Source organism: Triticum urartu, chromosome 6 (genome assembly GCF_003073215.2).
Source record: "Triticum urartu cultivar G1812 chromosome 6, Tu2.1, whole genome shotgun sequence".
Lineage (NCBI taxonomy): Eukaryota > Viridiplantae > Streptophyta > Magnoliopsida > Poales > Poaceae > Triticum > Triticum urartu.
The window spans coordinates 534,481,340-534,494,096 of NC_053027.1; the positions used below are offsets into that span (position 1 = coordinate 534,481,340).

The 12,757-nt window shown below is 45.4% G+C and overlaps 2 protein-coding genes across 2 annotated transcripts; one reads left to right on the top strand and one right to left on the bottom strand.

The window, feature by feature from the left end:
- Positions 1 to 928: 928 nt before the first annotated feature.
- Positions 929 to 6,615, bottom strand: LOC125512719. The gene is made up of 6 exons (XM_048677811.1): positions 6,102 to 6,615; positions 4,197 to 4,302; positions 2,083 to 2,165; positions 1,792 to 1,906; positions 1,619 to 1,705; positions 929 to 1,229 (listed from the first exon to the last, which is right to left on the bottom strand). Exons 1-6 carry the CDS (start codon positions 6,366 to 6,368, stop codon positions 1,102 to 1,104), a joined length of 786 nt encoding a protein of 261 aa, XP_048533768.1. The 5' UTR covers positions 6,369 to 6,615; the 3' UTR covers positions 929 to 1,101.
- A 3,142-nt stretch (positions 6,616 to 9,757) lies between these two features.
- On the top strand, positions 9,758 to 11,297 carry LOC125512720 (E3 ubiquitin-protein ligase SINA-like 3). The gene is made up of 2 exons (XM_048677812.1): positions 9,758 to 10,123; positions 10,214 to 11,297. Exons 1-2 carry the CDS (start codon positions 9,989 to 9,991, stop codon positions 10,721 to 10,723), a joined length of 645 nt encoding a protein of 214 aa, XP_048533769.1. The 5' UTR covers positions 9,758 to 9,988; the 3' UTR covers positions 10,724 to 11,297.
- Positions 11,298 to 12,757: the final 1,460 nt, after the last annotated feature.

Genomic DNA, 12,757 nt, shown 5'->3' on the forward strand with positions numbered 1-12,757 from the left:
ATGCTTTGTCCTTGTTCGGTTGGCTGTATGTGTGTACGCCCTAAGCACGTACTAGTGATCTAGCAAATTGACTAAAACAAATTTGTGGTACGTCAACTGATCCAACTTTTTTTTTCAGTCAATTGACCACTAGCCGGTCCCGATTTACTATAATTTTGTACAAAAAATGTGCAGTCCAAATTTGGAAAAACATTTGGATCTTCTAAATGTCGGGGAAAATGACGTGAATTATCCTAGAACAGTTAATTTGATTTACAAGATGTTTTTGAAATTTTCCGGCTAGCTAAAAAACTCCACATATATGACAAAATAATATTATATATTTCATCAATTTGGAGACACGGCCAGCTCAACTCGAACCATCATTCTAGTTAATGAGGTGACCCCACTTGTCAGATTTCTTGTTAAACTACTAGTTGCTGGGTTTCTCATTTATTAGCCCGGAGTCTGTGTTATGTGCTAAAATTCCCTAAAAGTGTGTTTTTTGGTCCAACTTGCTCTGTTTTGGTTGCAGAATATCGTGTTGACATCTTGAAAAAACAAAAGAATCGAAAGCTGGATGAAATTTGTGACCTCAGTTTCCTAGATGCTTGGTTGGCAATTGACGACACCATACATAACAGGAGCTCCAATCACCCAGTGCTAGCTCTGAACTTTCTTGTAAAAGAACAAAACAAGAGGTTTATGTATATGATTTTGTTGGTTCCTTTTCAATAAAACTGTTTTGTTGGTTGCTATAGAGAGGTGGGAGATAGAAACTTCTTCCTTCTGAAAAGATGCCACCAGAAATAAACGGGCCTTCTTTTGTAGGCAAGGCAACCTTGGCCCTTGTTGACGACATGACCTTTTTTTGCACCTGAACATCAACATGTGACTGCCATGCAAGGACTTAAAATTTAAAAGTTGAAACAATCAATGGAGAGAGATATCTGCCTCATCCCACATGCACAACTGTGCCCGATAAGTTCTGAAAATACAGGATACAAGTTCAAATATAGATGGCATCATCAATCTCAGAAGTTGTTGCGTGGCTAAGATAAAGATCGCAAATGCCACAAAAGGATAGATATAAGCGTCACGACAGAAACATATCCAAGAACCTCAGTACATCCCGACTTTCGCTACAAGATCTGAATATTTTTTGGGCAGGAAGGATTCCACTCTCAGTGCAACCTTGCCATCTTCACCGTGAGAATATGATTTAATGCCTATTGCGCCGGGTAGCCAATCTGCACAAGTTACATGAAAAGGAAGTATAGTTAGGATGCCTCTTTGTGTGTAGGAATTCTAAAATGAGGGACAAGCCGAATGTAAAAGTCCTGTGTTTTTCCTTTTGGAAGTGAGATCCGAGAAAAGAATTCCTTCAGTTTTCCTTTGCTCTATTTGTTTGAACCAAATGAATGAATAATGCTGCTAAAGGAAAAATTTCCTGTTCGTATGTGCACTTTCCTTACGAACCAAACAAGGCCGAATTGCATTTTTTGTACTCTAAGAGCAGGGACAGTGTCAATAATACCATTATTAGCCATTAGACCTCATTTCAGAGCACAAATTTCTATCGGCACCCTACATAAAAGTGAAACTGCAAGAGAACAAACAATAAATTCGCCATACTTACTGTTATACAGAAACCTTTCACCAAGCCACCACTGCAAAGGCCTTGACTTTCTTCTCGTGCTTTTTCTCACCGGTGCAGGAACAAGTGCTAACAATGAAAATAGAGAAGATCATCAGTTAATTCAGCATTCTTCCATAAGATGTGCATACCGCAAGGTCCGGAAGGAAAAATACCTCTGCTCAGGTTTTCCCTTCCACTCGGTTCTTGTCTCTTGCTTCTCCTTTGAGCTTCCTTTTGCACCTCGCCTTTGTTCGGATACCGCTGACCCCTTGTACCATCTGGCTGTTGCTGAAGACACAAAACTCAGCAACGCAAAAATTAGTTGGTGTTTCCTACTAGGAGAGAGGTGCAGCAAGCAATATGTAAGACATTACTATTTTTTTAACTGATATGTAAGATATTACCAGCGACGAAAATTTCAGCCTAGAAGCTTGCACAGAAGAATGTTTATGAAACAAAAGTACCTCGGAATGAGTAGGTTGCATGCGAGGTTGCCTTTCTAGATCAAAATTTCCAGGAGGGATCACCGACGCATTGCTTGCCTCGCCTGCAAAGAAACTTTACTTGAGGACTCCACATATGTAAGAAAAGTCATGCAATTTATTTATACCAAGTAATATAAAAAGTAGCTAAAGTTGACAGAAAAATGGGCATCTAAGTTGGCGGACTTTCAAAGGATAAAAAATTGGCATTCTTTTTAAGGCTAGAATTTCACGGATAAATGCAAGTCATTAAAAACAATCTAAGGTGGAAGCACAATCTAAGACCCAATGATTTTTTACATTTATATATTACTCCCTCTGTCCCATAATATAAGAGCATTTTTGACACTAGTGTAGTGTAAAAAAACGTTCTTATATTGTGGGACGGAGGTAGTACTTCTAGTGGGGGAGAAAGATGTACATGGTTTATGTCCACGGCCCTAACTAGACTAATTTAATAGAATAACAAATATGTACACACTGCTAATATAAGAGATAAGAATATTTAAGCAACTTTTTAACTGAAGCAGAGCTGGAATGCAGATCAAATTTCAAGTAAATTTAGGAATTTTATGTATTTTTGATAACCTGCAGTATATAACGATGGATAAACCATGTCAATGTAACATCCGGCAGATTTATCAGCATTCATTGGTTGTTTTCGTCAACGGAACATAGAGAAGATGTACCATATGTGTCAACAAGATCGAGCTAGATGGGATTGTGGAAGAGAGTAGAGTTTTGACGGTTTTCTTTTTTTGACGTCCAACTATTTCATGAAGGAAATTGTATTTCTTATATTAAGAAATATCTGAAGTAGATTGAAATGAAAAATAATTGAAAAGGTGCTAAATTGAGAAAAAGGAAAGATTGATTCCACTATGATGTGTGGGTGAGTGAGTGTATTGTACATGAAGGAAGCAGCACACAATACGTTGCAGCAACAACCATAAATGTTTTTCTAGTGAAAAGCCATCATGGCAAATGTTATTAATTCCAAATAATGGTTACATCATGTAAGAGTAAATATTCAAAGTAAGACATCGTATCAAATACTACCTCCATCCTGGTTTATTAGTCCTCCTTGTATTTTAAGTTAAACTTTGACCTTTGATTTAACTATCAAAAACTAAGCTATATACCATAGAAATAGTATCATTGAAAACCTCTTTCAAATATGAATCCAACAATATAAGTTTTGTGACATACAACTTATATCTTGCTGGCCAAATCTACGGTCAAAATTTAACACAAAACACAAAGGGGACTAATAAACCCAAACGGAGGTAGTATGTGATAAGCCGTGTTAGTTGTACTATATTACTAGATGAAAACTATATGCATAATCAGAAAAGACAAGCTATGATGAGAGCAATGTAGAAGAGAGCCCTTTAAAAAATTGAGGACGGATGGGATAGGATGGGTGTAAATGCAAGGCACTACACTAACAACTCAAAGTAATTGCGATGCAGAAAATGTTGTGGCGGTGAACGAAGAGAGCACAAAGTTTAATATGTGAGACAATCGTGTTTAGATTTTAATTCTTTAATGTAAAAGGATTTTTTTAACGTGTTGTCTCAACATGTTACTCCTTTGGTTTCTAATTACCTATAGACTATCAAGCATACTGTTAACATCTCTAACAATGACAATCAATATGTTAAAGCTTTAGCTTGGTTACATCAAGGAATATCCCGTTAATGGTTTGTTTTCATAGTACTATTTTCAATAATATTACACAAACATGTACACATAAGAAACATTGGTCCAGGTGGTGTATTTGAGACGATGCCTATATTAGGAGCAATAGATATTCACTAAAATTTATCCACGCAAATGCAGGTCACTCTCTAGTTCAAATCAGATGACAGTAATTTATACCTTTTTTGGCACTATATGTATATATTGGGCAGTAACAAACAGCGAGTAGATTTCAGATTCCTCAAAAGAAAATGACATGTTATTTATCTGGTTCTATTAAAGAACTACATGAAGTGTGATTCAGCTCTCTTTAATTATTTGTTTTTTATTTGAAATGTGATTCAACTCTGTAGTAACTCAAAGCATTATACGGTACTAGTTAGAGGTGATAAGACCTGCGGCTCCTTCTCCTCTCCTGGGTGGTTGCGTCCTTGTCCTCATCTTGGCGTTCGGAACTGCTCTTTGCTTACTGCCTTCTTTGCTTGTATCAGATACTGGTGTCTGAAACTCCAAATTGAAAACACTTTCTTTAGAATAAATATGAAACTTGCTTGTATATTTACATGTGAAGAGAAAAGGTCGTACATGGTTACTTGAGTGCTCAACGCATGGCAGTTTGGGTTGGTTAAACAAATATAAGTGTCGAAGATTGTATATGACCATTTAGGAGTATAAGAAATATCTTGAAAAATCAAAGTAAGGGCTCCTTTGGTTCATACGAAAAGTGGAGGAAAATTGTAGGAATAGGAAATTTTCTTATGATGAGCCTATGCTTGACAAACCACCTGCAAGGTTGAAGCCTTGCAAAGGGAAGATGATCACAAGGCCAGGCAGGCTGCTACTCATCAACTCGGTGATAACTGCTATGGCAACATACTTCCTCACGATTTTCGCTGCAAATGCCTGGGTTGAGAAGAGACTAAATAAGATTGGAAGGATCTTTTTTGTGGAACGCTGATGAAGAGGGACATGGAGGGAAATGCTTGGTAACCCCCTAAAAAATCTGGAGAGAAGTATGTGCTCCCAAACAAAATGGAGGATTGGGTATAAAGGAAACTGGGTGTTTTGGAAGATCGTTGAGGTTAGGATGGCTGTCGAACAAGTGGTAGGACAAAAACAAACCATGGAAAGGGACTCCTGGACCTTGCAACATGACTGGTAAGCAGATGTTTGCGGCCTGCGCCACTATCACTCTTGGTGACAGGTCGGTCGCTCGATTCTTGACAGAGAAGCGGATGTTTAGTCAGGCCCCAAAGGAGTTAGCGCCCAGTGCGTTTCGTTTAGCATGCCGGAAAAATCTAGCAGTTAAAGAGGCCTTGGCTTATGGGAGATGGATGAAAGGATTGCAATGTATTGCGTCCACAGAGGAAATTGATCAGTCCATACAACTCTGGGAACTTATTCAAAATGTTCAGCTTACGACAGAAAACAACTGCATCAGAGTGGAACTTAACATGTGATGGATCTTACTCGGTCACCTCAGCTTACCATTTTTAGTTTCTCACCCCGGATTCCACAACCGAGACTTGATCAAATTTGGTGAGCAAAGGTTGAACCAACCAAGAAACTCTATATGTGGCTGCTCCTGCAGAATCACAATTGGACGTCGAACAGACTAAGATGCAGGGGCTGCCCCGCTGTTGACAATTGCACGCTATGCGATCAGACCCTTGAGACAACAGCCCGCATCACTCTCCAGGCCTCCACTGCCCTTTTGCAGAAGATGTCTAGCAATGCATTGCTGATGCACATGCACCGATGGTGAGAATTGCGCGTTCTGCAACATCAATCAACAGGTGGTGGAATCGATTAAAAGGAAGAGCATCGAACCAAGCTGGCAGGACGCGGGTGACTACGGCAATGTCGCATGGCACATATGGAAGGAAAGAAACGCCAGAACTTCTGAGAACTAGAACGCCACGGCTAGCAGGGTGGCAAACAAGGCCAAAGCTGATATTGGCTTGTTCCAAGAGGCCAATACTAGGATATAGTGTTGTAACCATTTACATATGAGTGTTGCGAGGTCCAACAGCTGTTCTTACTTCTTAACCATTCTTTTCTTGCTGTAACGGACATTGTACTCTATCTTCTTAATGCAAAGCAGGGCTCTTGCTAGTTCGTTAAAAAAATATTCACGCATTTGGTTCAAAGGACTGGGGCGAAGGAAAAATGGAGGCAATTTTCCTTTGAACCCAGGGGCCCTAAAGGCATAACAAGTTGTAAACCAAAGGGACCCTAAATGCATAACAAGTTGGATAGAGATTTATTTTTTTGCGTGAAACAAGTTGGATAGAGATTACCGCCCAGGAAACCTTCTTCTGCGCCGTCGGTGGAGGAGGTAGGCGCGGGTTGGATTTGGACCGTGTTCGCCTCCCGGCAGGCTCGACGGCGGACACGTCCGCCGACAACCTGCCATCGCCGCTCTCTGCGGGCGGCTGAACGGCGGCCGGAGACCGAGAGGGCGGCGGCGCGAGCGCGTGGGAACCGGAGCGCGTCCGCTTCACGACGGCGCCGGCGTCCGCCGTCTTCTCCGTGGGAAGCGACCTCTCAACCCTCCGCTTGCCCATCTTCTCCACGAATGCGGCTGCGTGGAGCTGGGCACCGCCCGGCGTGTGGCTTAGTGGCGAGGAGAGGAGTGGGATGAGCTAGGCTAGGCTTGGCAAGGAGAGGAGAAGAAGACGGCTCGCATGGATGAGAGAGGGAGCGCGTTGCAGGGTTGGGCTCCAACTTCCAAGAACGGCCCGGGAGAGCGAGCGTGTTTTCCTCCTTCCCCGTGCAAAAATTAAAAGCAAGATATCGTATCGCCGGGCATGCACTCCCACGCTCCCATCCCATCTGCTCCATCGTGATGTGCAGCTCTGCATGAAGTAGGAAGCTGATGTGCGGAACACTCGATTACTATGCTAGGTCTAGTACGCTACACTGGCCCTAGCCCAAGTGCGTCCGCAGCTACGATGGGACAACGCATCGGGCATTCACCACAGGCGGGAGGGCACGCCAACATGTGCCTATGGATGCCTCTCGATGTAGTACAGGAGAAATCTTTGCACTCAAAGAGATTTTCATAAAATCTTTGAAGGATTAGAATCCTTAGGAATTTTTTCTATGTTGGTCGTTTGATTCGTAGGATTGAATCCTGTAGCATTTTTTTTCAAGGATTCATTTATACTACATTTCACAGGAATTTTAACATCCACTTCAACCTTTTGAAAGAAATCCTTTATTTTTCCCGTGACACAATCAAACAAACTCAAATCCTATAGGGATCCAATGAACATGCCATTCCAATACTACGATTTTCCTATTCCTATGTTTTTGCAATCCTATGAATCAAGAGGCCCTGAGTTGGGCAGTTTGATTCACTTATGCCAACTCCACCGCACAACTCTAAATTTATACCTATTTTGTCTGGAATTTTGTCTGAATAGGGTAAAAATAGAGAGAACAAACGCCAGACAGAGGCCGCACAAACTCGCTGCGTCTAACGCTGCTACCTTAAATCTATACCCATTTTGTCCGGATTTTATCCGTATGGTGGGCTAGGTACAGAAAAGGAGAGAGTGACGGGTGGGGTCGAGGCGGACACAGACAGACGACGAGGACGCGAAGACGTCCGCTTTCTGTCCGCTTTGGCCACAAATCGAGAGCAACTTTGGTCTAGAAATGGGACAAAAGCCCACACAAATCGGACGAAACGTCCGTATGCTTCCATGCGTTGGGTCGTTCGGTTTGTTCGTTTTACCCCAAACGGACACAAACGGACGATTTGGAGTAGAAATGGGTCACGTGCTGGAATTGGCCTTAGGCCAACTCCACCGCATGACCCCAAATCGTCCGGGGCCGTCTGTTTGAGGTAAAACGGACATACGAGACGTCCCAACGCGCGACCCGTCCTAAAAAAAGTCTGTTTCTTGTCCGCATCGACCCATTCTCAGAGCAAACTCGTTCTGGTTTTGGGTCTGAAACAAACACGCCCAGACATTTTCTGCGTGGTCCTCGTCCGCCCCTGTCCCTTTGCATGTGACCCCCAGCCCACCTGTAATTAGAACTAGATGGGCCCGGCTGCCCACCCACCCGTCCTTCTCTCTCCTTTTTCTCTCTCCCTCTCTCTTCTTTTGTAGCCGGCGGCCACCTCCACGCGGCCACGACGGGGCAACGGGCGGCGGGGCGCGGCTGCGGGCGTGGTGGTGGGCGACGGGCGGCGGGGCGAGGCGAGGCAAGCGCGGGCTTCGTGGCGCGAGCGCGCGGTGGCGTGTGCTCGGAGCGACGCGGGGGCGGGCAGGCGCGCGGCGGGCAGGCGGGGCTGGGGCGGGCGCGGGCATAGGCGGGGGCGTAGACGCGCGTGTGGGCAGGGCGGGCGCCCGGCGTGGCGCAGGCGGGCTCGGAACAGTGCGGGTGGGCACGGAGCGGCGCGGGACGCAGGTAGGGGACGAGGCGGACGTTTTGGGGTCGAGCCGCACGTTGGGCGCCTCCAACTTAATCCGAACATGCATATCCGTTTTAGCACTCATTGTCATTCCAAACGAATAGAATCCGGACAAAGCGGACATCTATTTAAGGTCGTGCAATAGAGTTGGCCTTAACTGCACGGGATGCGGGCAATGTACTGTACATCTCATCACACATATGGAAGAAAAGAAACGCCGGAACTTTCAAGAACTCGAGCACCACGGCTAACAGGGTGGCAAACAAGGCCAAAGCTGATATTGGTTTGTTTCAAGAGGCCAATAGGATATAGTGTTGTAACCATTTACATATGGGTATAGCGAGGCCCAACAGATGTTCTTACTTCTTAGCTATTACTCCCTCTGCAAACTAATATAAAAGCATTTACATCATTATTTTAGTGATCTAAACGCTTTTATATTAGTTTACGAAGGGAGTAGTATTTTATTACTACTGCAACGGACATTGTACTTTATTTTCTTAATGCAAAGCAGGGCTCTTGCTAGTTTGTTAAAAAAAATATTCATGCATTTGATCCAAAAGAATGGGGCGAATTTTCCTTTCAACCTAGTTTGTTCTTGTCACCCGCAGCCCGCACAGTAAGGATTCAGATCCTCTGACTTAGGAAGAGAAGTCAGGGAAAGCTACAGTAGCCTGACTTCCCTTCTCTAGATTTTCATAAGCTGTAATTTAACACAACGATTATGTACAGTGATTGTCCACAGTAATCTGTGCATCTACAGTGATTCCTGTGCAGTGTCGAATCTCTAACTTGCCTTCCATATTTTACACAAAGAGGCCACTGTATCTCCCTGACTTCCCTCTTGCATGTCAGAGGATCCCTCTCCGCGCAGTGAACCCAGTTGTAGTAAGAGAAATCACATCTAAGAGTATCTACAATCTGGATTACCATAGGTTTAGTCCGACACACGAACCTTAAAACGGACACGGTCGTTTTGTTCGGAATTTGTACGTCAGCAAAGCGAACGTCCGTTGTCTGTCCGCTTGTCGGTGCGCCAAACTAGCCACCGCATCTCAAACTTATGTCCGGTTTGGACATAAAAAAGAGCAAAAAAGACATTGCAAGTTAATTTAAACAATACCTAATACCTATAAATCATTTTCTGGACAATGCTTTTCATTAGAATCGAATTTGGATATTTGGCATTCTTTGCTCAAATTTAAACCTGCTACCATCAAGGAGTTTCTTTTGTTGAACCATTGAGAGTGGGCTGGCTCTACCATAAACACCATCCGCCGAGTTTTTGTTTGCATTGTCAGAGGAGCACTCGATGGAGCATCTCCTGTCGTCCATGCATGCATGGTCTAATCGACTTTGACAAGACTACACCGGGCAGAGCAGAGCAGAGAGAATTACTCCACGTTGACGTTTGTGTGTGCTACTGTAAATGAGTACGCTGTACGCATGCTTCAGCCTTGGAGTTACTCTATATAATATCCAAGCGGAGCTCTCTCTCTCTCTCACGTGTAGTAAACCATATCCTCTCAACCCTTTTTCCAAGCAGAGCTCTCTCTCACGGCGATGGGCGACAAGAGGAAGAACACCGGGGACGGGGAAACGCCTCCGGCAAAGGGCCGGCCAGGCCTGAAGCCGGTGGCGGTGCCCAGTCCTGTTGCAGCAGAGGCGCCGTAGCGGCCGGTGACGTCGTCTAGCTTCGCCGCAGTGGAGGCAGCGGCCACTCCAGTTGCCGTAGAGACGCCGGCTGAGGCGTCTAGCGGGATGGTGCTAGCAGGCGGCACTGTCGCAGCAGCGGCGGCGGAGGGAGATGTGATGACACTGCTGGAGTCCGTCATGCCGAAGACAGTGCTACACTGCAACGAGTGCCATCACCCCCTCAAGCCTTCTCTGTATCTGGTAAACCGAACAAACCAAAATTTGCATTCACTGTACACCCACAAGAACGATCGATTGATTCTTTTATTTGGTGTATGGCATCGATCGCAGTGCTCCCGTATGCGGCACGTAGCATGCGGCGGCTGTGTCGGTGGCGGCGACGACGATGACGACGATAGCAGCGGCGACGACAGTGGTGATGATGACGACGGCAACGAGGGCGGCGGCGTTAGTGGGCTGGCCGGCGACGACAACGAGGACGGCGGCGTTAGTGGGCCGGCCGGCGACTACAAGTGCTCTTCTTGTACAGATTTGGCCGCGTCCGTGGTCTACGTCAAGAGCCCATACCTGGATACCCTATTCAGCAACGCCAAGGTCTCGTGCCCATACAAGAAGTACGGCTGCGGGGGCACCTTGGCCTTCCGCGACGCCGCGGCGCACGCAGCCGCGTGCGGGTTCGCGCCCTGTTTGTGCCCGGAGTGCTCTTTCGAGGGCTTGCCGGCGGATCTCGTGCGCCACCTCACGGAGAAGTCCAGCCGGCACGGCTGGCCCGCCCACAAGATCACCTACGGCGAGAACCACCCGTATGTGTTCGACGTATGTGTTCGACGAGCTGAATAAGGAGCCTTGCCAGAAACTCTTGGTCGCGGAGGAGGACGATGGCGTGTTCCTCATGGACATTGTCCGTAACAAGGACTTCTTCTTCGTGAACCTTTTGTGTGTCCGGAATAAAGCTGTCGCTGTTCCGGTGTACAGTTCCTCGGTCGCAGTGGAGGGCCCTCCGGCTAAGGGGCTCATGTTGAAGCTGGAAAGGAAGGTCGTGGCGAGCTGCCAGGCCCCCGCTGATTTGGGATACTACAACTATGAGGCTCTCCCTGTGCATCCGGGGTTTCTCCACGGGGAACAGACCAAGAAGCTCCATGTGTGCGTCTGCATCCGCAAGACCCAGAGCACCAGCGCGTGATGCTAAGAGGACCATCAGAATTGCAGTTATCTTTGCGTGATGTTAAGAGAGGATGTAGTTTCGTAGTAGTGCTTCTAATTAAGCTAGGGATCACTTCGATTTAGAGAAATGTGTCGTTTGTAGTCTTGGTAGAGATTTGAATTACTCCCTCCGGCACTTTTTACTCTGCACATTGGATTTGCTGAAAGTCAAACTTTGCTAAATTTGACCAAATTTATATTAAAAATTATTAGCATCTATCTTTACCTACTAATAAACCAGCGATTGCTTCTGATGGTACGTCGCCGGCTGTTTTGCAGAAAAGACCCTCTGTTTTAGAGAAATCAACCCGCAGTCCCTTTGTTAGTGGATATGGAAAAACGATTCGTTTTTGCATAAAACACCCCGTGGTTTAGAGTATTCAACCCGTGATCCTTTTTAAATCGGGACGGGGTCAATGCGGCGGCTCAAGCGGCTGGCGGCGGCGCGGCGGCTCGATGTAGATTGGCGGCGGCAGTTGGAGCTTGCAGGGGGCTGATCCATGCGAGGCAGGGGCCGGGGAGGCGGATCCAGAGGCTGGCGGCGAGGTGGGGTCACCAATGACGACGAGGATGACCGGAGCGCGGATTCCCTGGAGGATACATGGAGTCTGCGGCTCCTGATGAGGACATCAATACCATTGTTACACCCACAGCCCCTACTGTTACATATACTGGACCAATTACTAGAGCTCGCGCACGCCAATTAAATTACCAGGTACTTTCGTTTCTTGGTAATGATTCTAATGTTCATGAGATTATGAGGGTGCCGAAATTGGATACATTTGTTTTGCTTACAAATGAAGGGCCTAGCTTGGAGAAGGATGAACATTGGAGCAAGAACACGCATGGAGTTGATGGCATGCGCAAGGGGATCAAGAACGGAGTTACAAGTGATGATTTCAGGACTTTGAAGCCAGCATCAGGAGTGCATGAAGCCTTGGACGAAATATACAAGATGCCACTTCATAATATTCGTCCATAGGCTATTCTAGGTGCTGCGTCACCTTATTAATGGGCCAGGCCCATGTAATTTCGAAATACTTAAGTATAGGCTATTTTTAGAGTCCGTATGTGTGGGGAAACAAGAGTTAGGGTTGGTTTCGGACCCCACCCTCAAGGGCCACGAAATTCCCCCCTCTTCCTCCATATATACAGCCCTTAGGGCGTCGTTTAGACTTGGGTTTTGTTTAGATTAAAAGTTCGCCATAGCTGCAACTTCGCGTACTTCGTTTGTGTCCAACGACCAGACCAAGACGTCACAGAACCCCACCTTGATCAATAAAGCTTTCATCTTATATCGCAATATTAAAGTCAAGTTGTGAAAGCATAGTATAACGACGAGACAAGGCATCAGCAATAACATTTTCTTTACCCTTCTTGTGTTTAATGACATAAGGGAAAGTCTCAATGAATTCAACCCATTTAGCATGTCTACGGTTCAGTTTTGCTTGACTTTTAATGTGTTTCAAAGATTCATGATCAGAATGTATAACAAATTCCTTGGGCCATAAATAATGTTGCCATGTTTCTAAGGTCTGAACAAGAGCATATAATTCTTTATCATAACTAGAATAGTTCAGACTAGGCCCACTCAATTTTTCAGAAAAGTATGCAACAGGTTTGCCATCTTGTAATAACACACCTCCTAATCCAATTCCACTAGCATCACAT

What these genes read in the sequence shown, in the direction of transcription:
- LOC125512719 (XM_048677811.1), bottom strand. Translation starts at nt 6,368, where the DNA reads ATGGGCAAGCGGAGGGTTGAGAGGTCGCTTCCCACGGAGAAGACGGCG. An exon ending in AGAAGAAGGTTTCCTGGGCG is followed by an intron (nt 4,303 to 6,101) that starts GTAATCTCTATC and finishes TTGGAGTTTCAG; the next exon opens with ACACCAGTATCTGATACAAG. An exon ending in GAGAGGAGAAGGAGCCGCAG is followed by an intron (nt 2,166 to 4,196) that starts GTCTTATCACCT and finishes GTTTCTTTGCAG; the next exon opens with GCGAGGCAAGCAATGCGTCG.
- LOC125512720 (XM_048677812.1), top strand. Translation starts at nt 9,989, where the DNA reads ATGGTGCTAGCAGGCGGCACTGTCGCAGCAGCGGCGGCGGAGGGAGAT. An exon ending in TCAAGCCTTCTCTGTATCTG is followed by an intron (nt 10,124 to 10,213) that starts GTAAACCGAACA and finishes CATCGATCGCAG; the next exon opens with TGCTCCCGTATGCGGCACGT.